At 39.4% G+C, this 27,125-nt stretch overlaps 1 protein-coding gene across 1 annotated transcript; it reads right to left on the bottom strand.

Moving 5' to 3' along the window:
* Positions 1-92: 92 nt before the first annotated feature.
* Positions 93-10,939, bottom strand: LOC132309782 (uncharacterized). Its single transcript, XM_059808060.1, has 4 exons — positions 10,921-10,939; positions 9,355-10,322; positions 8,297-8,979; positions 93-162 (listed from the first exon to the last, which is right to left on the bottom strand). Exons 1-4 carry the CDS (start codon positions 10,937-10,939, stop codon positions 93-95), a joined length of 1,740 nt encoding a protein of 579 aa, XP_059664043.1.
* Positions 10,940-27,125: the final 16,186 nt, after the last annotated feature.

The following is a 27,125-nucleotide window of genomic DNA, read 5'->3' as shown; positions in this document are numbered from 1 at the left end:
ATATTTAACACGTAACTACACCATCACATAACCGCACCAACAACTACTAATCGCACCATATAACAACCATTACACCCATAACTTCAAGATGATTAAACAATGAATACCCCAATAACTGCATAAACATTAGTCACCAAATCAGTAAAGCGCACTATCTTGCACCTGGGCACAAATCCTCAAAATAAGATCTTTAATAATCAAATGGATTGGACACTTGGTCCCACCTAACATACCTCGTCACCCGAGACAAATCACCTAAATCCACACTATCACGTCGACACATCCCGTAATAAGCTGCTCTCACTATTCGTGACAATTCAAACCTTTGACCTGATATCGTGCTAAAGAGGGATTGATTCAGGAGAGATGGTTGGCCAGGCCATCCTCATCCTCGATCCGATCTCAGCACAGACGTCGTTCTTGTCCTCAGGTCCACACCTCAAATACACTTTCACACTTTCCACAAAACAACAATGAGATCCACTTACTATCAATCCATCATTCTACGTGACCTGAACAACTATACAGTCATATACCTATTCTTAGAATCCAAATCATATCTCAATCACATAACCATAACAAACAAAAATAACACAGCACCAAATGTCTCAATCATCGACCAGCATCAAAGCTTTCTAATCTTCTCATAATACACATACCAGGTAAACAATTCCATAACATCATTTGATCCAATTATGATCTCGTCAAAACACACAATACAACCATCTCATATCTGAAACCTCTAAACTAAAGTCAATTATTCCTATTATTCCTCAATGAAATAACACATTCACTTTTTAGCTGCTTAGCACTCAAATAATACCAACACTTGTCCTCAAGACACCGATCAAATCAACCATTAATAAAAACACCCGAACACATGACTCACATCACATCACCTAATCATACTCAACTGCCGTTTATGACACATCCCTTAGCCATTACCGTTAGTACCAAACACTGGAAACACAATCCCTATTCAGCAACCCGTGCCTCACATTCCACCAGTCAAAACCACTTTCAGAACAAGCACTACAAAACCCAAAGACTCCACCTCCCTTCGTGGGAGTGAGTCGGCCCATTCAATCAGAACCTTTACCGATAAACCCCAATAGTATAATAAACCACTAATAGGTCTGTCCACCCATGGACGTTCACAACTCCTAAATGGAGAACGAGACTCACGACAACGACGTCCTTGCCAGGACTAGAACAAACGGAAAGGGTAACAAACCCCGCTTTCACAAGAAACTGATGACTTGCACTTAAATGCACCCGACACCCTGTCACACGCTAACCACCAATCGTCCAACCGTAGACACCCAATCTCACTTGAGATGAACTGAACTCCTTATACACAAGGAGAAGGACCAACTAGAACACATACTGGACCACGACTTGAACTCTAGGCGACCCCGCCACTAACGGACTGTCCTACACAATCAACACAGAAACCTCGCACACACTTCTCCGCAACACTATGCTAACCAAAACCAATCAGATAATAGCACCAACGCCCTCAACATACTAACACTAGGAACCATCACTGTACGTTGGACACCGCTTCCCATCCTACCCAATAATCTCCCAATGAGAAACTCTATGCAATACAATGACGCATGATCACCCGTTCCACAATTGTTTCAACTGTCACATAATTCATCACCTACCTAACAACACACAACAAATAACTCATAATTTCCAAACTGCATTTGGATCCTACCTTAAACCACTCTGCTCATCACCACTAAGCATCACACCATAACACCTCTACTGCCACTCATTCCAACCACAGTTCTATCTTGTCATCCCACCGGACCATCAAGCCACTACTAAAAGATCTCTCTTCGAATATCCTTAAGACAATATCATCATAACAAAAGAACAAGCATTATTCTCGATATTCCCTATAATGATCACGGCATATTACTAGAAAAGAACCTCAATACCGATAAATCCTCAAAACAAAAATGAGCATAAAACCTAAAATACTCAACACCCAATTGTCATCTCAATACCATCAACGATGCCATCAATCATTAACGCTTAACCGACAACATCAAACCACTCTTTCTAAGCGATCTACGCATCCAAACAAGGAAACTTCATACCCTAAGTTCAACATTGTTACTTTTCCTCATTCCCGTTCCTTAAAACATACTTGGCCCCGACAAAAATCAAATCGGGCTACCAACTAACTTACAAGATCAACCTCATCCCAATCACTCCAATCATTAGTCTATCTCTTCGAATCCTCAAATAACAAGCACTATCTCCAAATACGCCAAACGTAATCTGAAATACAACCTAAATCCATAGCTTTCAAATTCTAGAACACAATTCATTTGATAACATAATACTCACCAGCTATCACTTCATCCATAAACAACTAAGCACTCTAAGGACCCTATACTACCTGCCTTATTGTGCAACCCTGCACTACACAGCTAAAACTGACCATTATACCTCTCCTCGAGACCCTGTAGACAGCCGTGCCAACCCAAAACCACGCTCATCGACTGAGCCATAGAATTAACTCACCGAGAGTCGATCACCCGTAACACACTCCGGTAACTATCCTAAATGAGAATCACTCCTCGACAAACCAGTCTCTAAGGTACACTCTTACAACCCACAAACTGAATCACATCAAATAATTGATCACCCAGCACTGGCATGATTCCAATCAATGCCTACACCACCCTAGACTCACAGAGTCCAACAAGTCCCCTTGACAATCATGACTAACACGCTTCCTTAAGCCGTTCCAATATGCTCGAGATACACCTTTACAATCCATAGACTACATTTGTGACTCAATCAACCCTCATCACACCTACCACAACTGGTTCGAAGAGAACCTCCATACTAAACCATAACCTAAGTCGCAAACACCGACCTCCTAAAGTCATACTGAAACCCTCACTCACACACTTGACCTCCACGGTCACCAGAACCATACACCAATATATGAACTCACACACAACAAGGGCACCTTGCCATGAAATATGAATCTGTTCTAAAGTCATGCTCCAAGCACCGCACAAAATGCAATTAAGAAGAGCAGGATAACTATATGCCAAATAGCTCAATCCATGAGCTAGAAGCCCACGCCATTAGTTTGACAAGAACTGGCACCCAAAGAGCCCTGGAGCAACCGAGCTCCTTGCCTACTCAAGTTAAAACTTACACAACCCTCAATGTCGTGACAAGTACCTCACCGTACTAGCAACCATCCCAATGCTTAACCGTATAATTGTAACGACCCAAATCCACTAGATTTGAATTATTAAACGGGTCCATACCTGACCCTAGATCGTCCAAAGGTAATACGGACCTTTCATATTAAATTTTATAAATTAAAGTCCAAAAAGGACAAGATGGTAATTTGCCACAGTTCAAATGGTTTGAGACTCAAAGGACATAAATGTCATTTACTCAAATCACATAATAAATCAAATAAAATCCGGGGCAATATAGTCTTTTCAATATGATTATTGTATTTTATTGGGTCATAAAGTAATTATAATTGGGAAACTAAATGAAAAATATATGGAACAGGAACCGGTCAACGTGTATTCATTACACGTCAACTGGTTTGGGTCATGCACAGTGATATTGTTCACTGCCAGGATACCGGTTGACGTGTGGGGAAGTTCACGTCGACTGGTTAGAGACGTGTACAGTGGAAAAGTCCACTGCCAATGTAACGCCCCAAAAGGATACCAAAATAATAATAAAAATATATATATAATTTCGGCATGACTTCCGCAGAAAAAGTCCCCCTACGACCTGTTGAAATACAAAAAAATAAATGCAATGGCCTCACTGGGCTTTAAATCTGACATATCCTATCCTAACGCACAATACAGATATTATATTACATTCCCAAAATGGCTACATACATACAGAAGTCCCGTTCCTCCATCTCATCCAAACAAGGGATACACTTTAGTTACATCAATTTACAGTCCAAAATGTAGTAAGAATTTAAAAGTCCATAACTTATAACATTATACTAATTAAACTAAAGTTTCACAAGGTAGTTAATATTACATTTACAAAATATTAGAGTTCTAATACAAAAGATAGCAAAAATAAAATAGATCCCTAAGCTCGTCTAAACTTGTGGTGGATCGTTGTCCGCCACCTCTTTTCCATATCCTGAAAAATGTTAAAAATAATGGGGTGAGCATAAGCTCAGTAGGAAGTGTCTAAGACGCACTTCTTATGTCCCCGTGAATCCATACAATGAATAGATAAAAAGTGAATGAGATCATGCCATCGGGAAACACACATTCTCAACCACAATAACAAGTATGTAACAAATATCAACCAATCACAAATTTACCATGATGTTATGAAGTGCAATGTTATGCAAATGTCACTCCCCATTTACAAAATAATTCCGTTTCAACAATCAAACCTTTAGTGTAGTCCGACCCAAGGCACCTCCATGGCGTCATGAAAGAAAGGTTGGTTAACTATCCACGACCACAAGGCACCTCCAAGGCGTCGCATCTGGCTTAGTTAACTCAACTACATTCCCTTCTAGAATACACCAACATCACGAACCACTAGGTGCCTCATAGGCGTTCGGTTTTCGCAACACTTTTAGAAAATATTTTCCCCAAAACAATTTTATTTGTTCTAACAAATATTTTTCCCCCTTTCTCTTTCCTAATGGATGCGTGAATGCTTCATGCTTCATGCTTCAAATCATCAATTTAACTATATGATTTCACACATTTCCATTTACATCATCATCACAATTAAATGAAAATTTCTAAACATTCATTTATTTTATTTATTTATTTATTTATTGACCATAGCATCAATTTTTCAAAGCAATAAATAAATAAATAGATAATCTTAGGGCATACAATATGTCAACACTAAGCATGCTCATTCACCATAATAAATCTAGTCATATATATGATGTCAAATAACATATGGAACACATCTATCATTTTAGTTAATCATACTTACAACAACCACAAACTAGGTAATCAAAATTAGCATGCTTAGGATCAAATTTAAGGGGAAAATTCACAAACAAACTAAGAAGTTATAGATTAGAACACCCCTACCTCAAATTTAAGAAAAAAACCCCAATTTGAGCCCAAGAACCCTAGAATTTCGAACTCCCTAGAGTGCACCAAAATTGAAATTGTTGGTAGTCACACGTAGATCTCGCCATACTCTTCGATTTGCCGCAAATGGCACTCAAAAATTTCAAGAATGGAAGGAGGAATCAAAGCTTGAAATTGTAAAAGAAAAAAAAAAGAAAAAGAAAAGAGAAGGGAGCTACTGTACGAGAGCGAGAGATATACAGAGAGAGAGAACAATGAGTCTGTAATGACTCTTAAGTCATTTAAATTGACTTATAATTCATGTGGGCCCCATAGGTAAATAAATATACATTTTACTTTAATATATATATATATATAGTCAAAACATTACATTCTCCCTAACTTTAAAAGATTTTGTTCCCGAAATCAAGCCAAAGCTGAGGGAGAAAACAACTCTGGATACTTGGAGCGAACCTCCCGTTCGAGTTCCCAAGTAGCCTCCTCAACTCCGTGATGCCTCCAAAAAACCTTTACTAATGGTATCGTGTTTTTCCTTAACACCTTCTGCTGTATGTCAAGGATCTGAACTGGTCCCTCCTCGTAGGAAACATCCTTATCATTGTCAACCTTAAACCAACTCAAAACGTGTGATGGATCCGGTTCGTACTTCCGTAGCATTGATACATGGAAAACATTATGGACCCTGTCCATCTATGGTGGCAATGCTAGTCTGTAGGCAACCTCTCCTATACTGTCCAAGATCTCAAAAGGTCCAATGAATCGTGGAGACAACTTGCCACTCTTTCCGAACCTCATTAACCCCTTCCGTGGAGAAACCCGAAGAAAAACGTGGTCTCCCACCTCAAAGGACAGTGGTCGTCTCTGCCTATCTGCATAACTCTTTTATCAGCTCTAAGCTGTAAGTAATCTCTGCCTGATTAGCTTAATCTTCCCGGTAGTCTCGAGTACAATATCGGGTCCTAAGGCGGCTGTCTCGCCCACCTCAGTCCAACAGACAGGAGACCTACAAGGTCTACCATACAACGCCTTAAATGGAGCCATCTGAATACTCGTCTGATAACTGTTGTTGTAGGCAAACTCAATAAGTGGAAGGTGATCTTCCTAACTACCACCCAAGTCAAGTGCACAGGCCCGAAGCATATCCTCCAAGATCTGGATGGTACACCCCGACTGGCCGTCCGTCTGCGGATGGAATGTCGTACTAAGGTGCAACACTGAGCCAAACACTGCTTGAAGTCTTTCCCAAAACTTCGAGGTGAACTTGGCATCCCTATCTGAAACAATAGCTACTGGAACTCAGTGCAATTTTACAATCTCTTTCACATAAAGCACACCAAGCGCCTCTGCATCATCTGTTGCCTTAATAGGCAAGAAGTGAACCGTCTTGGTCAATCTATCGATAATGACCCATACAGCTTCACTTCCCCTTCATGACCTAGGAAGACCCGTCATAAAATCCATTGCAATCTCCTCCCATTTCCACTGCGCTTCCGGCAATGGCTGCAATAAACCAGCTGGTCTCTGGTGCTCGGCCTTCACCTGCTGACAGGTAAGACACTTAGCCACAAACTGTGCAATGTCCTTCTTCATTCCATTCCACCAATACTGACATCTCAGATTGTGATACATTTTGGTACCACCTGGATGAACTGCAAAGCGGGAAGTGTGAAATTCCAGTAAAACGTCCTCACGACAAACTGTGGGACCAACCAACAAACCCCTGAACCGTAAACCTTTATCTGTATATAAGGTCCAATCCTTCACGATCTCACCACTGGAGATCAAGGTATAAATGGCATCCAAATCCGAATCCTGTCTCTGTGACTCAATCACCCATCTGACAAGGGTGGGCTGAGCCACGAGACTAAACAAGAATGCTGACTCACTGCCATCATCATCATCAAAGCAATACAGTCCCATCTCTGCCAAATCTTCAAGCATCTTCCATTTTTGAATGGCTAAACTAGCCAAAGTTCCACGAGATTTCCAGCTTAAACCATCAACTACCACATTTGTCTTGCCAGGATGATACTACAAATCAAAGTTGTAGTCCTCTAAGAATTCAACCCATCGCCTCTATCTGTTGTTCAAGTCCTTTTGAGAGAAAAGGTACTTGAGACTCTTGTGATCCGAGAACACCTCAAATCTCTCACCATACAAATAGTGTCTCTAACACTTCAAAGCAAACACAACTGCCGCTAACTCTAAGTCATGAGTAGGGTAGTTAAGCTCGTGAGTCTTTAACTGTCGAGACCCATAAGCCACTACTCTATCATCTTGCATCAGTACACAACCCAAACCATCATGTGAGGCATCACAATAGATCACATAACCCAAGCCACGCTCAAGTATCACTAACACCGGAGCCGTAGTCAACCTTGTTTTCAACTCTTGAAAAGATGACTCACAGGCCTCATTCCATGCAAACTTGATCCCTTTCTGGGTCAATCTGGTCATAGGAGCTGCCAAACGGGAAAAATCCTTTACAAATCTCCGATAATAACCTGCTAGGCCAAGGAAACTCCGGATCTCAAAGACATTCTTGGGTTGCTCCCAACTTAAAACTGCCTCTATCTTTGAAGGATCAACTAAAACCCCACCTTCCGAGACAACATGTCCCAAAAATTTCACCTCTTGTAGCCAAAACTCACACTTTTCATACTTAGTGTACAGACGGTGCTCCCGTAAAATCTACAACACTATACTCTAATGGACCTCGTGCTCCTCTCGAGTCCGTGAATACACAAGAATATCATACACGAAAACTACCACAAACTGATCCAAATAATCGTGGAAGACACGGTTCATTAAATCCATGAATGTCGCCGGTGCATTAGTTAAACCTAAAGGCATAACAAGAAACTCATAGTGTCCATACCGCGTACGGAAAGCAGTCTTCGAAATATCCTCCTCTCTAATCCGTAATTGATAATAACCTGACCTCAAGTCAATCTTTGAAAAACAATTGGCTCCCCTCAACTGATCAAATAAATCATCTATCCTTGGCAAATGATACTTGTTCTTGATGGTGGCATGATTCAACTTCCGGTAATCAATGCACAACCTCAAAGAACCATCTTTCTTCTTAGCAAACAAGACCGGTACACCCCACGGTGACACACTCGGTCGTATGAAGCCTTTCACTCTCAAATCGTCAAGTTGCTTCTTCAATTCTTCTAATTTTAATTGGTGCCATACGATACGGTGCCATAGAGATTGGCGCGTTACTAGGCATCAAATCAATAGCAAATTGCATCTCTCGGTGTGGAGGCAACTCAATCAAGTCCTCCGAAAACACATCCAGAAAATCGCGTACAACTTCTGGATAATCAACCCCACAAAACTCCACATCATCATCAGCGAACAGACTAGCCAAGAAGAACGTCTGCCGATCCCAACCCCTAGTACCATAGAATGAAGATGTGAGAGAATCACACTGATCTTCCACAAAACAGAAGCAATCCCTATCTGGGGTACACATTGAAACTCTGCCCCTAAAGCAATCAATGACAGCTCTGAAGGATGACAACCAGTCCATCCCAAGAATGACGTCAAATCCTGTCATCTCGAGAAGGATGAAATCGAACTCAATAACACGTCCGGCAATCGTGATGGAACAACTCCTACAAACTCTACCAATAGTGACTGAATCCCCAATAGGTGTGTCAACACAGAGTGATCTGTCTAACTGACTGACCTCCAAACCCAATACCCGTGTAAATGATGAAGCAATGAATGAATAAGAAGCACCGAAATCAAACAATACACGTGCCCAAGAATGGGACACAAGAAATATACCCCTGACAACTGAAGGACTAGATGGTGACTCGGCTAGAGTGAGTGCAAACACGCGACCTTGGGTCCTCTGCCCCTGAGAACTGCTTGCCTAATAGCCAGACTGCTAAGTGGGTGCACTCGAAGAAGCTCCCTTACCCGGTCGAGAACTTTGGGCTGACATGACTGGCTGAAACGGCTGAGGTGGTGGTGGCGGTCGAAACCCTGACTGAACTATGGCAGACTACATCTGCCTCTGCTGTGAACCTTCACCTCTGCCCAAACTACTGCCCCGCTGTGGACAATCTTTCACCCTATGGCCCTGCTGGCCACACCCGAAACATCCACCAAACGTCACCTGAATCTGAGTACACTGGGACCTGTGATGCCCTGAATGCCCACACTTGAAACAAATCACTTGAGTGACCTAAGCCTGAGTGCATTGGGACTTATAATGTCCCAGCTGTCCGCATCTAAAATAAGTAACATTCGATATAGAAGACCCCGTGGACACTGAAGCTGTGGGTGAGGATCTAACTGGCTGCTGTCCTCTGAACCCTGACTGCTCATGCTTCTGCTTCTTACTTGATTGACCCTCGGAGAAAGCACTCATACCCCTGTTGTGCTTGTAGAATTCCTTGATAGCCTTACTGTCCCTGCTTTCAGCCTCAACTACTAAGGCCTTTCGCACTGCTTTTGCATACTCTGTCGGTTCTGAGGCAGCTACAATTGGCCTGATGGTGAGATTAAGACCATCAACAAACTTCTCTATATTTCCTTCCTCATTATTAGCAATCCCCCGTGCAAACCTCAAAAACGATGTAAACTTGTTCTCATACTCTGTAACTGTCATGTTTCCTTGCTTTAACCCATCAAACTCCTTCTTTAGTTCCCTCTGCTTAGGCGCCGGAAAGTACTTCTCATAGTACAATTTCTTAAAAGTATCATATGTCATTGTATCCAGATTATGGGTGTGAGAAACGGTCTTCCACCAAATCTCAGCATCGCCCACAAAATTGTAAATAGCCAATGTAATCTTCAATATATTCGTTGCCAAATTCATAGCATTAATATGCTTCTCCACCCTATCCATGAAACTATCCGCAACAAGCGGATCTGGGCCGCCCTCAAACAGAGTTGGCATCAATTTCACAAACTTTGCAATGTGATAAATAGTATCATTCAACTCATTTGTCTTTAGAGGTGGTGGTGGTGGCGGTGCCGGTGGTGGCACAAATTGTAACGATGACACACCTGCTGGTCGAAATGCTTTGAAAAGAGCTGCCTCAACAGCCAACTGCAATTGTGCCTCATTTATCTGAAAAGGTGGATCAACGGTCCCCCTCGCTTGTCCCCCTCTCGGTGGGACTAAATCACGCAATAAGATATCCTCCTCAACTTGCGCGCTCCTAATCTCTTTCCACGGGATTAGAGCTAGAACTTTCCCTGGGATCCCTTCTTGGTGGCATGATGTTATAAGAAAAATGAAACGGATCAATTACGATGACACTAAAATACGCACGAGAACGAAGTCCTCACACGAATGACTTGACAAGAATGGAAACGCATAAACACCTTTCATACTCCCAGAATACCCAACTAATGATAAACATAATCATGCTAATAATATACAACAACACTAAGTATTTAGCACGTAATCATGTAAGCAGTTAAACAATTAAGCATGGCTTTCAAATAATTAAGCACCTTAACACATAGGCATATAAGCATGTAATCACGTAAGCAATTAAGCAAGTAAACAAATAACTTAACTCCCTATGCAATCCTAGGTAGGCCTCTACCTGTCGTCCTAATGGTATTCGAACCATCGCTCTAATACCAAATTTGTAACGCCCCAAAAGGATACCAAAATAATAATAAATATATATATATATAATTTCAGCATGACCTCCGCAGAAAAAGTCCCTCTACGACCAGTTGAAATACAAAAAACATAAATGCAATGGCTTAACTGGGCCTTAAATCTAACATATCATGTCCCAACGCACAATATAGATATTATATTACATTCCCAAAATAGCTACATACATACAGAAGTCCCATTCCTCCATCTCATCCAAACAAGGGATACACTTTAGTTACATCAATTTACAGTCCAAAATGTAGTAAGAATTTAAAATTCCATAGCTTATAACATTATACTAATTAAACTAAAGTTTCACAAGGTAGTTAATATTACATTTACAAAATATTAGAGTTCTAATACAAAAGATAGCAAAAATAAAATAGATCCCCAAGCTCATCTAAACTTGTGGTGGATCGTCGTCCGCTACCTCTTTTCCATATCCTGAAAAATGTTAAAAATAATGGGGTGAGCATAAGCTCAGTAGGAAGTGTCTAAGACACACTTCTTATGTCCCCATGAATCCATACAATGAATAGATAAAAAGTGAACGGGATCATACCATTGGGAAACACACATTCTCAACCACAATAACAAGTATGTAACAAATATCAACCAATCACAAATTTACCACGATGTCATGAAGTGCAATGTTATGCAAATGTCACTCCCTATTTCTGAAACAATTCCGTTTCAACAATTAAATCGTTAGTGTAGTCCGACCCAAGTCACCTCCATGGTGTCACGAAAGGAAGGTTGGTTAACTATCCACGACCACAAGGCACCTCCAAGGCATCGCATTCGGCCTAGTTAACTCAACTACATTCTCTTATAGACTACACCAACATGGAGCACATCTATCATTTTAGTTAATCATACTTACAACAACCACAAACTAAAATTAGCATGCTTGGGATCAAATTTAAGGGGAAAATTCATAAAAAAACTAAGAAGTTGTAGATTAGAACACCCCTACCTCAAATTTGAGAAAAACCCCAATTTGAGCCCAAGAACCCTAGAATTTCGAACTCCTTAGAGTGCACCAAAACTGAAATTGTTGGTACTCACATGTAGATCTCGCCGTGCTCTTTGATTTGCCGCAAATGGCACTAAAAAATTTCAAGAATGGAAGGAAGAATCAAAGCATGAAATTGTAAAAGAAAAAAGAAAAAAAGAAAAGAGAAGGGAGCTACTGGACGAGAGCGAGAGATATGCAGAGAGAGAGAACAATGAGTCTGTAATGACTCTTAAGCCATTTACATTGACTTGTAATTCATGTGGGCCCCACAGGTAAATAAATATACATTTTACTTTAATATATATATATATATATATAGTCAAAACATTACAGCCAAGATACCGGTCGATGTGTGGGGAAGTTGACGTCGACTGGTTTAGGTCATCCGGTCGACTTATGGGATTTCACGTCGACCGGTTGGGTTATCCTCACCCAAAATACCATTGTCTAAAAGAAACCGAGATACACCAACTTTGGAAGCCAACCACCCATATCACTACACTCACATACATATTTAAATACATTTCAACACCTAATACAATAATAACAACCACATTGATAACGTAATTTACAACACATTATAGAAAATACGCTAAAGGATTTGGTGTGACAAAAACTTAATTACATTTCCCAAAATGGACCTAAATACAACACATGTTACAAAATAATACATTTTTAAGTCAACACTTTACAAAATTAGGCCCAATTACAAAAGATAACAAAAAGAAACATTTTTCTCCTCCAAGCTAAAGCAAGGGTGGATTGTCTTCCGCTATTTCTTTTCCGTGTCCTGAAAATTGTTAAATAAAAAGGGGTGAGTAGTTGCTCAGTAGGTGGTGCCTAAGACACACCTCTTGTAGCCCCGTGAATCCAAACAAAGAATAGGACAATAAGGGAGGGGAACATGCTAAGTCGGGGAAAATACGATATACATTTTCAAATTCAAAACAAATGAATGTCGTGCCATGAATGCAATGTCATGCATGTCACTCCCCATTTTCAAAAAACATCATTACTTTACAAACTGTTAATATAACCCGCCCTTTGGTGACTCCGCAGCGACACGAGAGAAGGATTGGCTACTGTCCCTGACCCTTGGTACCTCTGCGGAGTCATTTGGGGCCAGATAGCTCAACCACGCTAGGGCAATCTCCCTAGTTCTTTCTAGGTTACATTAACACACCGGTCCAAACATTTTTCCCAAAATCCCTTTTCATTTGTTCAAAACCACTTCCCTTCATCCATGCCCCATAATATGCATGTATGTCTCATGTATGCAATATTAGGGCAATAAGGAATTTCCATTCAACACCATAAAGCAAACTTTACAAGAATTCTAAGAAATTTTACTCATGCCTTCATATATCATCTCTAACAATTTATCAACACAATGAACATAGGAAACCAACATTTAAGCATGTTTTTTTATACAAACCAACAAATACATATGACAACATGCTCCATAATACACAATTAGGTGATAATCAAATCAAATTAATTATGCTTGACAACAATTAAAGTGGAAAAACTCACAAAAGAACAAGAAAACATGGATTAGAAACCCCTACCTCAAGCTAAAAGAAAATTCCCAATTTATACCCTAGAATTTTTGAAATTGCAAGTTTAGCCAAACAAGAAATTGTTCACATCAGTGTGAAGTCCTCACCGAGCTCTTCAAATTGCCGCAAACGGATTCCAAAAATTCCAAGTATTGAAGGGGAAATCAAGTTCCAAAGTTTTTATTCAAAAAGAAAAAGAAAAATCAAAATAAAGGGGGTGAGAGAAAGGGAAGCAAGAAATGAGGCCTAAATGCCTCATGGTTCAATCTAAAACATGATGTGTGGGCCCTACCAAAAATTAAATTTATTTTCCCTTTTTATTTTTAGTTTCATTATACACCACATATATACTTATACACATTAATTCACAATCACTTAAAACACATTTAATAAAATAAATATGATGCAAGTGAATCCAACCAAGATCCTCGGATGTAACAATTCCGATAGCGGGTTCCACACGGAACTGTCCGGTCTAAAAAACAGAAAAATGCGAAAATGGTCACCCTTACATTTCAAAGAGTCCTGAACTCAATGAAATGCCCCAAACAACTCTAGGACACAATCGGCACACTCCACAGTGTTCGGTACGTAAAACGGCAAAAGACGAGAATGCCTTTGTAACGACAAAAATTTCAAAAAATTGGAAACTGGTAAAATTCAGAAACAGCATAATAACCACATAAGAACAAAGTCATATGCGTATACAAAATAAATGAAACCCATGATACTACATGAAACATGTTGGCAAATACATGCTCGTTACTTGTCACATTAGCATTTAAATTAGAACTGCACACACCGTGTCTACCACTTATGTTACCATACTCCTCATACACAATCAATATGTTTCTCTTTTATTTCACATTTCATTTACACGATTAGATCATCTAACTATTCCTCGTACATGGTCATGTAACATAAACCTTAACATATAAACATATAAACATGCAAACATATAGCAAGGAAACATGTCTTTCAAAATCGAGAGCATATAAATATGTAAACAAGTAGACAGTTAAGCTTGTTTTTCAAATAACAAAACATTTTAGCAAGTAGTCACACAAATAATGCAAATGACTTTCCACATAGTCGTAGGTAAGCCTCTACCCGTCGTCCTAATAGTTTTCGAACCATTGCTCTAATACCAAATTTGTAACGACCCTAAACTGAATACCTATCAAAAAAATTCGGCATGACCTCTACTAAAAAAGGGCTTACAACACTTTAAAAAAATATATAAAAAATAAAAAATAAAAAATAAATGTAATGGCCTTTCTTGACCCCTCAAAACTTATCCAACCTGTAAAAAATATATATATAATACATTCCCAAAACAACCACATCAACAATCTCCTCAAGATAACCCATCATCATCATCATTCCATTCAACACAAAATATTTACATAGTCTCACTTCCCCTAAAAATACCGACAAGAGTTACAGTTTACAATACATAACCATGGCTTGCAAAATGCATACACTTCACTATGGTTTTGAGACTTTACAAAAGTGTAGCAAATATACAAAAGATAGCGTAAAATATATTCCTAGTCCTCCTTAAGTTTGTGAAGGGTTTGTGTCTCCTACTTCCTTCTCGAGTCCTAAAAAAATGTTAAATGTAATGGGGTGAGCAAATTGTTCAGTAGGTGGTGCCTAAGACACATCTCTTGTGGCCCCGTGAATCCAAATAATGAATAGGGATGGATGATAGGGGTCATGCTATGCTGGAAAAGAATACAACATAAATTCCAATTTCAAATAAACAATGCCATGCCATGATATGCAATGTCATGTATGTCGCTCCCCATTTTCAAGACTCAAATCCATCGTTTTTCAAACTGTTAATATAGCCTATCCTTTGGTGACTTCGCAGCGACAAGAGAAAAGGATTGGCTACTGTCTCTGACCCTTGGTACTCCCGCGGCGTCATTTGGGACCCAGATAGCTCAACCACGCTAGGGTGTTTCCCTAGTTCCCTCTAGGTTATATTAAAACCACGGCTCTTTGGTGACTCCGCGGCGACCGGGTTTTTATAAAAATCACATTAATAAAAACTTTGTCCAAAAAATCCCTTTTTTATTCACTTCAAATCATTTTGCCCTTTTTCCATACCCAATGTTATGAATGCATGTCACATACTTTGACATTACTATGAAAATAAATGAATTTCTACTACACAATTTAACATGCTTCTATATAGCAAATTTCTAGCAAAATAATAAACACCATAGTATGGAAATTAACATTTAGGCATGCTTTTCATACAATTTAATTACTACACATAATCATATTTTTCATCTACAACATTAATATCATTTCTAAAGCAATTAACTCAAATTAAATATTTCTACCACATAATTTAACATGCTTCCACATATCCATCTCTAGGAAAAATAAATAAATAAATAAACACACACTTAGGCATGAAAATTAACACGTAGGCTTATTTTTCATACAATTCAATTAACACATATGATCATAGACTTCATGTACAATATTTACATCATTCTAAGGCAATTAACACAAAATTAAACATGTTTTGCAACAAATATTAAGGGATAATTCACAAGGGAATTAGAGACCCCTACCTCAAATTAAGCCAAAAACCCCTAAATGGGTCTCAAAACCGGAATCGTTAGAGTATACTAAAACTGAAATTGCTTATATGGATGTGAAGATCTCGCCGTGCTCTTTGAATTGCCGCAAACGACTTCCAAAAATTCCAAGTATTGAGAGAGGAATCAAAGTTTAAAGTTCACAACAAAAAGAAAAAGAAAAATTAAAGAACAAGAGAGTGAGAGACAAGCTTACGGGTGAGAGAGAGAAGAGAGACCAATTGTGGTCTCTAGACCACTAATATGGTAGTGGTGGGGTCCACCACTTTAAATTTATTTATTTATTTATTTATTTATTTATTTATTTATTTTTTACACCACACAATTATATATGCACCACCATATAAATACCACATAAATCACATAAAATAAAATGCATAAGATGCAAATGGACCCAACTAAAATTCCTGTATGCAACAATTCCAGTAGCATGTCTTACCCGGAATCGTCCGGCTCGAAAAACAGAAAAATACAAAAATGGTTACCCTTACATTTCAAAGAGTCCGAAACTCAATGAAATACTCGAAACAATTTTCGGACACAACCGGCACACTCCGCAGTGCCAGGTACGTAAAACGGTAAAAGATAAAAATGTCCTTGCAATAACAAAAATTCTGAAAAAAAAAAATAGAAAATGATGAAAAATATGAATATTATAAAAGTTAATTTTTTTTATAATTTCAGGAGAGTAATGATAAAATTTCAAAGATAATATAATTAAAAATAAGAAAAACTACAACTACTCAATGCTAAAAATAAAAAATTTCAGGAGAGCAATTACTATGTTAAAATTTTAATTTAGAGCATCCGTAACGCTGCAACCATTTGAAGCGGAGGGGAAAATGCAACACTGTGGGCAACTCTACACGGCGGGGCCCACATCATTATTTCTGTTCCCATCTTCAAATTTGTAGAAGCATGGGTTATGTTGGTGAACCCTTAGCCATATTCATTTTAATATATAGGCCCCGCCCAGCAACCTTAATTAATGAGAAAAATGATAGATTGCATTTCACCCCTCCCAACGTTGTTTTATACTATTATACAGATGGTTTCTTAACCCTTTTTGAATGAAATAATTATTTGATCTAAAAAGGTAATTTGATATTTTGAAATAAAATTTAGAAAGTACTTTAGACCTAATAATAATTCTCAATGTATATGTAATTATTTTTTAAAATTTAATTAAAGTGAAAAATAAAATTTTAAAATTGACCACTTTGTTATTTTTAAATCAGTACAAAATTTTCAATACTATATATATATATTTTAAATGTCAATTTATACATATTTCTTTGCATAATTTAATTAAAAAATAATAAAGTGAGTAAAGGAGCATAACAAAAGACATGACTATCCAAATGAAATCTACTCCATTAAAATATATATATATTTTTTATATTTGGTTGTAGTAAAATATTAATAAAGAAAAAATATTAAAATTTAACCAAAAAAAATATATAATAATAATAATAATAACTTACCTATTAAACTTCTACAAGTTTTTTTTTTTTTTTTTTTAACTCGTTTTTTTAAAACACTCCAGGACTCCACCTCTTCTCAACCTTTGCCAAATACAAAAGAATAATATATATATATATCGGAAAAGAAAAATATTTCATGTCAACCCGAGCAGTGGCAAACTAGAGTTTCATTTTTTGATGTAATTATATGTCATTGTTGTAATGTTTAAGTTTTTATTTTTATTTTTATATATATGTGTGTTAGTGGAGGGACCCACAATTTTGTTTTAAAGTGGTCATTAAGACCACATTTGTGTTTTTGTTTTCTGCATCTCACTCTCTCTTTCCCAGCTGCCCGCTTCCACCTTCCTCTCTGTTTTCTTTTTCCTTTTTTCCACTTCAAGGTTTCAATCCTTGATTGCTCCCTCATTTCTTTGTGTTTTTAAGTATCGTTTGAGGCAAAACAAAGCCCGCGACGAGCTCTACGCGCTCATACAAGCAATTTCAGTTTTTGGTCTTCCTAGGGGCTTCGAATTTAGAGACCCAATTTCTAGGGTTTTGCCTATTTTGAGGTAGGGGCATCTTAATCCACTCTAGTCTTGTTCTATTGTGAATTTTACCTCCATGTTGTATTAAATATGCTTAATTTAGAGTTAATTATATCTATGATGGTATTAATGATGTCTAGAGGGTTTTCACGATCTTGAATATGGTTGGTTCATGTGCAAATTATATTTAGTTGTTGATTTCCTATGTTTACTATGTGCTAGCATGCTGAAATTGATGTATGAGAGTATGCTTATTTAAATTGCGCCAAATTTCCCAATTCATGATGTTGAGCTCATATATATATACATGCACATGCTTAAATGTATTTTGTTATATCTTAATGTGTTAATAATTACTTGGGAGATGTTGAACATGTTGAATGTTTAATTTTATGGTGGAAAATTTTAAATGCCATGACATTGAATGTATGGAACATATATACATGCACATACCATTGGGTTTGCATGAAATGGGAGAAATTGTTCTTGAAATAAATATGGGGAATTTCAGGGAAGTGTTTTTGATAAAATGGTTTTATGCGAAACCCGGTTGCTGCGGGGTTACCAACGGGCCGGAGGTTAATATAGCAAGAGGGGACTAGGGAGTCGCCCTAGTGTGGTTGAGCTAGCTGGGCCCCATAATGACGCCGCGGGGTTACCAAGGGTTAGGGACACTAGCCAATCCTCCTCTCGTGTCGCGGCGGGGTTACCAAAGGGCCGGCTGTATTAACGTTTGAAAATGATGGTTTTGAGAATAAAAATGGGGAGTGTCATTGACATGCATTGCATTTCATTGCATTGCATTGCATTGTTTATAATTGGAATTGAATTGTATGTTGTATTTGATCCCCTACATTGTATGATCCCTATCTCCCATTGGCCTATGCTTTGCTTGAATTCACAAGGACACAACATTTGTGTCTTAAGTGTCACCTACTGAGCATATAGCTCACCCTACTATTTATACATTTTTTTCAGGTTTTGGAAAAGAACCGGTGAACGACAACCCACCTCAAGCTTGAGCGATACTAGAAGCTTACTTTTGTGTCTTTTGTATATTTCCCATTATTTTTGCAAAGCACTAAAAGTATAAAGGTATATATGTATATTTTGCAAAACTTTGTCATGTAACCTTGTTGATGAAGAGGAAGGATAATTTTAGTTAACGTAATTATCGGTGTTATTTGATTGTGTATGATCATATACTGTTGCCGTGAATTCGGAAATTAAGCCATGATAGGTTAAAAATGAATTTAAAAAGAGTATGGTAGGCCTATTTTTAGGGGAGGTTATGCCAAATTTTTTGTAAAATTCTTGGCATCAGTTAGGGTCGTTACAAAATTTGGTATCAGAGCAAAGGTTCAAAAACCTTTAGGACGACGGGTAGAGGTCTACATAGAGTCGCATGGAATGTTGTTTGTGTTGCTTACTTGATTACTTGCTACTTGGTATCTTATTTAAATGAGCATGCTTAACTGCCTATGTGCTTACTTGCTTACTTGTTTATGTTAAAATGTTTCTTGCATAGTCTTGCATGCTAAGTGTTGTACGGTATTAATTCTTGTTGAGTCGTCCACAGTGGACCTTAGTGTCATGTTTCTGAATCATTTTCTCGTTTTATAGCACGATGTCACGGCGTGAGGAACCTAGAGAAGTTGGCCCTAGACCAACAAGGGGCGATGTTGGTGAGAGCTCCAGCTCTAATCCGGAGGAGCTAAATGATGAGAACATGCTTCTTAGGGACTTGATTCCCCCAAGAGCTGTTCCCCCAAGAAGAGAGAATGTTGAAACACCCGTACCCATTGAAGTGGGTGAAGGTTCTGTGGCACTGGAGTTTAATCGTTTGTTGCAAAATGTCGTGAGGGCAACGATTGTTGCTCAGCCGCAGTTGGTACCACAACCTACAATTCGAGTTGAGGAGACTCCAGCTCAGAAGCGTCTCAAGATCATTAAGGGGTTTTCTCAGCTGATGCCGGTTATGTTTGAGGGCGGTGCGGATCCAATGGTAGCCGACAACTACATGGATCAAGTCGAAACTCAGTTGACCTCAATGGATGTGACAGAGGATCACTTGAAGATCATCCTAGCAACTTACAAGTTTACTATGGATGCTAAGGTTTGGTGGAAGTCAGTCACCAACCAGTACAAGATTGAAGAGATGAGTTGGGACAGGTTCAAGGAACTGTTTTATGAGAAGTACTTTCCGCTTTCCAAAAGATGGGAGTTACAAGACCAGTTTCATAATCTTATTCAAGGGAACATGTCAGTGGCGGAGTATGAGAACAAGTTTACCTCACTCTCCCGTTTTACTCCAGAAGTGGTGAGAGATGAAGCTAACAAGACTCGGAAGTTTGTCTCGGGTCTTAATGATTGAATGAGGCCGTTGATTACGGCACAGTTTATTAATGTTTACTCTGAAGCAGTGGAAAGGGCTTTGATGCTGGAGGCTGATAATAGAGAGAAGGATGCAAGAAGAGAGCAATTGAAGCAAAAGAGGGGTGCAGGGCCATCCTCAGAGGGATCTTCTTGGAATCAGTCCATCTCAGTTTCAGGGGCAACAGTCTACAAGATCTGCTCCTACCACTCCTATGCCAGCTGGATCTGACAGGAGTGCAGTTGTTTGTTATCAGTGTCAGCAGCCCGGACATTACAAGTCCAGTTGTCCGATGAGATCGTCTTCAGTTTCGTCAGCTCCGAAGGCTTGTTATGGGTGTGGCCAGCAGGGTCACTTGATTCGTGATTGTCCGAGTCAGAGAGCAGGCACCATTACTGGCAGAGGGTCACAGCAGAGGCCGTCACAATCGGCTATAGTTCAGTCAGGTTTCAGACCACCACCACAGCCTACTAAGTCTTCACAGGGTTCACGATCAGTTAGGAGGGATACTCCTACTATGTCAGTGCAACAGTCAGGTGTTCAGGTTGGCAGTCCTCAGGCACAGGTACCACAGGGACGTGTTTTTGCACTAGCACAGACTGATGCATCTTCTGGACCGTCAGTCCTTCGAGGTATATTTCCAGTGTTTGGTTGTTGGGCCCATGTTTTATTTGACTCTGGTGCATCTCATTCTTTCATTTCATCATCATTTGCACTTGCATCGGGGTTGGAAGTTAGTTTCTTGGAACGGGCGTTGAGTGTTGATACGCCAGTTGGGGTTTCAGTGTCATTGAGCTGAGTTGTGCGGGATTGCTCCATTGTGATAGCCGGGCGGACCTTTGTGTTTGACCTTATCCTCCTGGAGATGACTAGCTTTGATGTCATTCTCGGGATGGATTGGTTGGCTTCATTTCATGCCACGATCGACTGTTATAGAGGAAGGGTTACAGTTTGCACTCCCGAGGGAGACTGTTTCTTTTTCGTGGGAGATCGGAGTGATTCCCACATTTCATCGTTTTATGGAGTTCGTGGACGAAGTCATGGTGATTATTTCTTAGCTAGTCTTCTAACCGAAGAAGATGATGTCGTAGGAGAAGTTTATCCGGTGATTGTTTGTGACTTCTTGGATGTTTTTCCAGAAGATTTGACAGAGTTGCCTCCACACTGAGAAGTGGAGTTCACTATTGATTTGATGCATGGTACCGCGCCGATTTCTATGGCACCGTATCGTATGGCACCAGTTGAACTGGAAGAATTGAAGAGGCAGCTTGATGATTTGAGGATGAAAGGTTTCATCCGACCGAGTGTGTCACCGTGGGGCGCACCGGTCTTGTTTGCTAAGAAGAAAGATGGTTCGTTGAGGTTGTGCATTGATTATCGGAAGTTGAATCATGCCATCATCAAGAACAAGTATCCTTTGTCAAGGATAGTTGATTTATTTGATCAGTTGAGGGGAGCCAGTTGTTTCTCGAAGATTGACTTGTGGTCTGGCTATTATCAGTTGCGGGTTAGGGATGAGGATATCCCGAAGACAGCATTCCGTACACGGTATGGACACTATGAGTTCCTTGTTATGCCTTTTGGCTTGACTAATGCGCCAGCGGCATTCATGGACTTGATGAACCGCGTCTTTCACGATTACTTTGACCAGTTTGTGGTAGTTTTCGTGGATGACATTCTTGTGTACTTACGGACTCGAGAAGATCACGAGGTCCATTTGAGTATTGTTTTACAGATTTTGCGGGAACACCGATTGTATGCCAAATACGAGAAATGTGAGTTTTGGCTACAGGAGGTGAAGTTTTTGGGGCATGTTGTTTCAGAAGGTGGAGTATCAGTTGATCCATCAAAGGTTGAAGCAGTTTTGACTTCGGAGTGACCCAAGAATGTGTTTGAGATCCGCAGTTTTCTTGGTTTAGCGGGTTACTATCGGAGATTTGTGAAGGATTTCTCCCATTTGGCAGCTCCTATGACCCGTTTGACCCGGAAAGGGGTCAAGTTTGTCTGGAATGAGGCCTGTGATTCATCTTTTCAGGAGTTGAAGACGAGATTGACTACAGCTCCAGTGTTGGTGATACCTGAGCGTGGCTTGGGTTATGTGATCTATTGTGATGCTTCACGTGATGAGTTGGGATGTGTGTTGATGCAGGATGGTAGAGTAGTGGCTTATGGGTCTCGACAGTTGAAGACTCACGAGTACAACTACCCTACTCATGACCTGGAGTTAGCGGCAGTTGTATTTGCCTTGAAGTGTTGGAGACATTATTTGTATAGTGAGAGATTCGAGGTATTTTCAGATCACAAAAGTCTCAAGTACCTTTTCTCCCAAAAGGACTTGAACAACAGACAGAGACGATGTGTTGAGTACTTGGAAGATTACAACTTTGATTTGCAGTATCATCCGGGCAAGGCAAATGTTGTAGCTGATGCCTTAAGCCGAAAATCTCGTGGAATTTTGGCCAGTTTAGCTATTCGGAAGTGGAAGATGCTTGAAGATCTGGCAGAGATAGGATTACAGTGTTGTGATGATGATGGTTGCAGTGAGTCGGCATTCTTATTTAGTCTTGTGGCTCAGCCTACTCTTGTTGTACGAGTGATTGAGTCACAGAGACAGGACCCGGACTTAGATGCCATCCACGCTTTGATCTCTAGTGGTGAGACAGTGAAAGATTGGGCCTTGCATGTAGATGGGGGTCTACGGTTCAGGGGTTTGTTGGTGGTTCCCACAGTTTGTCGTGAGGATGTCCTACGGGAGTTTCACACTTCCCGTTTTTCAGTTCATCCAGGTGGTACTAAAATGTATCATAATTTGAGACGTCAGTATTGGTGGAGCGGGATGAAGAATGATGTTGCACAGTTTGTGGCTAGATGCCTTACCTGTCAGTAGGTGAAGGCCAAGCATCAGAGGCCAGCTGGTTTGTTGCAACCATTACCTGTAGCGCAATGGAAATGGGAGCATATTGCTATGGATTTTGTGACAGGTTTTCCAAGGTCAAGGAAGGGCAATGAGGCCGTATGGGTCATCATTGACAGATTGACCAAGACGGCTCACTTTTTGCCTATTAAGGCAACAGATGATGGAGAGAAGCTTGGTGTTCTTTATGTGAAGGAGATTGTAAGGTTGCATGGAGTTCCTGTAACCATTGTGTCAGATAGGGATGCCAAGTTCACTTCGAAGTTCTGGAAAGGACTTCAAGCAGCGTTTGGTTCAGCGTTGCATCTTAGTACGGCATTCCATCCACAGACGGACGGTCAGTCGGAGCGTACTATCCAGATTTTGGAGGATATGCTTCGGGCATGTGTACTTGATTTGGGAGGTAGTTGGGAGGATCACCTTCCACTTATTGAGTTTGCCTACAACAACAGTTATCAGGCGAGCATCCAGATGGCTCCATTTGAGGCGTTGTATGGTAGACCTTGTAGGTCTCCTGTTTGTTGGACTGAGGTAGGTGAGACAGCCGCCTTAGGACCCGACATTGTACTCGAGACTACCGAGAAGATTAAGTTGATAAGACAGAGGTTACTTACAGCTCAGAGCCGACAGAAGAGCTATGTGGATAAGCGGAGACGACCGTTATCCTTTGAGGTGGGAGACCATGTTTTTCTACGGGTTTCCCCACGGAAGGGATTGATGAGATTCGGGAAAAGTGGCAAGTTGTCGCCACGATTTATTGGACCGTTTGAGATTTTGGACCGAGTAGGAGAGGTTGCCTACAGGCTTGCTTTGCCACCACAGTTGGATAGGGTCCACAATGTTTTCTATGTATCGATGTTACGGAAGTACGAGCCAGATCCATCTCACATTTTGAGTTGGGTTGATGTGGACATTGATGAGGATGTTTCTTACGAGGAAGGACCAGTTCAGATTCTTGACACACAACAGAAGGTGTTGAGGAACAAGACGATACCAATGGTGAAAGTCCTTTGGAGACACCACGGAGTCGAGGAAGCTACTTGGGAGCTCGAACAGGAAGTTCGGTCCAAGTATCCAGCGTTGTTTTCTTCCTCAGGTATGTCTTGATTTCGGGGACGAAATCTTTTAAAGTTGGGGAGAATGTAATGTTTAAGTTTTTATTTTTATTTTATATATATGTGTGTTAGTGGAGGGACCCACAATTTTGTTTTAAAGTGGTCATTAAGACCACATTTGTGTTTTTTGTTTTCTGCACCTCACTCTCTCTTTCCCAGCTGCCCGCTTCCACCTTCCTCTCTATTTTCTTTTTCCTTTTTCCACTTTAAGGTTTCAATCCTTGATTGCTCTCTTATTTCTTTGTGTTTTTAAGTATCGTTTGAGGCAAAACAAAGCCCGCGACGAGCTCTACGCGCTCATACAAGCAATTTCAGTTTTTGGTCTTCCTAGGGGCTTCGAATTTAGAGACCTAATTTCTAGGGTTTTGCCTATTTTGAGGTAGGGGCATCTTAATCCACTCTAGTCTTGTTCTATTGTGAATTTTACCTCCATGTTGTATTAAATATGCTTAATTTAGAGTTAATTATATCTATGATGGTATTAATGATGTCTAGAGGGTTTTCACGATCTTGAATATGGTTGGTTCATGTGCAAATTATATTTAGTTGTTGATTTCCTATGTTTACTATGTGCTAGCATGCTGAAATTGATGTATGAGAATATGCTTATTTAAATTGCGCCAAATTTATCAATTCATGATGTTGAGCTCATATATATATACATGCACATGCTTAAATGTATTTTGTTGTATCTTAATGTGTTAATAATTACTTGAGAGATGTTGAACATGTTGAATGTTTAATTTTATGGTGAAAAATTTTAAATGCCATGACATTGAATGTATGGAACATATATACATGCACATACCATTGGGTTTGCATGAAATGGGAGAAATTGTTCTTGAAATAAATATGGGGAATTTCAGGGAAGTGTTTTTGATAAAATGGTTTTATGCGAAACCCGGTTGCTGCGGGGTTACCAACGGGCCGGAGGTTAATATAGCCTAGAGGGGACTAGGGAGTCGCCCTAGTGTGGTTGAGCTAGCTGGGCCCCATAATGACGCCGCGGGGTTACCAAGGGTTAGGGACACTAGCCAATCCTCCTCTCGTGTCGCGGCGGTGTTACCAAAGGGCGGGCTGTATTAACGTTTGAAAATGATGGTTTTGAGAATAAAAATGGGGAGTGTCATTGACATGCATTGCATTTCATTGCATTGCATTGCATTGTTTATAATTGGAATTGAATTGTATGTTGTATTTGATCTCCTACATTGTATGATCCCTATCTCCCATTGGCCTATGCTTTGCTTGAATTCACAAGGACACAAGATTTGTGTCTTAAGTGTCACCTACTGAGCATATAGCTCACCCTACTATTTATACATTTTTTTCAAGTCTTAGAAAAGAACCGGTGAACGACAACCCACCTCAAGCTTGAGCGATACTAGAAGCTCACTTTTGTGTCTTTTGTATATTTCCCATTATTTTTGCAAAGCACTAAAAGTATAAAGGTATATATGTATATTTTGCAAAACTTTGTCATATAACCTTGTTGATGTATGGGAAGGATAATTTTAGTTAAAATAATTATCGGTGTTATTTGATTTTGTATGATCATATACTGTTGCCGTGAATTCGGAAATTGAGCCATGATAGGTTAAAAATGAATTTAAACAGGGTATGGTAGGCCTATTTTTAGGGAAAATTATGCCGAATTTTTTATAAAATTCTTGGCATCCGTTAGGGTCGTTATAATTGTGATGACTTCTCACTCTCGGAGATCACTCAGAAGTCAGAACCATCCAATCCAAATGATTCCGAAGCCAAAATCCCACCAACGACTTGCGACGACAAAGACAAAGAAGAACAAGTTCAATTAATTATATTCCACTGTGATGTTCTCGCTGCAAGACTTCCTCACCCCAACCCACCCTCTTCTTCTTCTGCCAATGATGCATCATCGCCCGGTTCTTTTCTTCTCTCATTCTTCATTTCCTTATGTTTCTCTTTTTCAATTGATTGCTGCCATTTTATTTTATTTTAGGCTGCCGAAGGAGGATTATTTAAAATTAAATTAAATTTTGAAATTCTATGTTTATTGTTCTTGTGGACACTGTACTTTCCAAGTAATGGGATTCAGTTTGATTTACTAATGTAACAAATTAAGTGATTACTTTTTCCTTTTTCTTCCCTTGTGTCATTTCAGGTTTGAATTTCCCTCTTTTATTTTGTCTTTAGTTCACAATTTTCTCAACTTTCAATGACATCATCACCAATATTATGTGTTTTTTTGAATTGTGCTACGTACATTATAGATTTTATTGATTTGATATTGACATTGTGTTTTAAAATATAGAATTGCGTAAAGTAATTTTCTTTCAACTCTAGTTCCAATTATAAATCACCAACTACATATTACCAAACATAATTTGAGAATTAATGACCTTTGTAAATCGTTGCGTGTTGTGGATGTGCTATTTGCTTTATAGTTTGTGGACCTCCACTGGAACCTTCATCCCCTTCATTTTGAGATGACATTGTTTTTCTAGTTTAGTATGGGTTGATTATTTGAAAACTATGTAAACGACAGTTGGAAATGATAAAGAAGGTAATTTGTTTCATTTTGTTTTCATAAAATATTCACAGAAAATAAATGATGATATTAATAAAATTGGCATTGAGAGGTGATTGTCACCAATCCTAGTCATATATCGTATATGCCTTCTAGATGCATCTTTCCCTTGCTAACGATTTCAACGATATCACCACCCAAGTCAAGGATAATGATAAAGTTGATATATAAATCTCCTTTGTGCAACTATCCAAGGTCAAGGATGTCATAATG

Source organism: Cornus florida, unplaced genomic scaffold (genome assembly GCF_030987335.1).
Source record: "Cornus florida cultivar Cherokee Brave unplaced genomic scaffold, ASM3098733v1 CherokeeBrave_3.0.0_Hap2_Chr05, whole genome shotgun sequence".
Taxonomy (NCBI): Eukaryota; Viridiplantae; Streptophyta; class Magnoliopsida; order Cornales; family Cornaceae; genus Cornus; species Cornus florida.
This window is presented reverse-complemented; position numbering and strand designations above follow the sequence as displayed.

Excerpts from the sequence above, each read along its gene's own strand:
- LOC132309782 (XM_059808060.1), bottom strand. Across the intron at positions 8,980-9,354 it reads CGGGGTCTTCTATATCGAAT|GCAAGCAGTTCTCAGGGGCA; the intron begins GTTACTTATTTT and ends TCTGGCTATTAG. Across the intron at positions 163-8,296 it reads GCGCCAATCTCTATGGCACC|GTGCAAGATAGTGCGCTTTA; the intron begins GTATCGTATGGC and ends ATTTGTGCCCAG.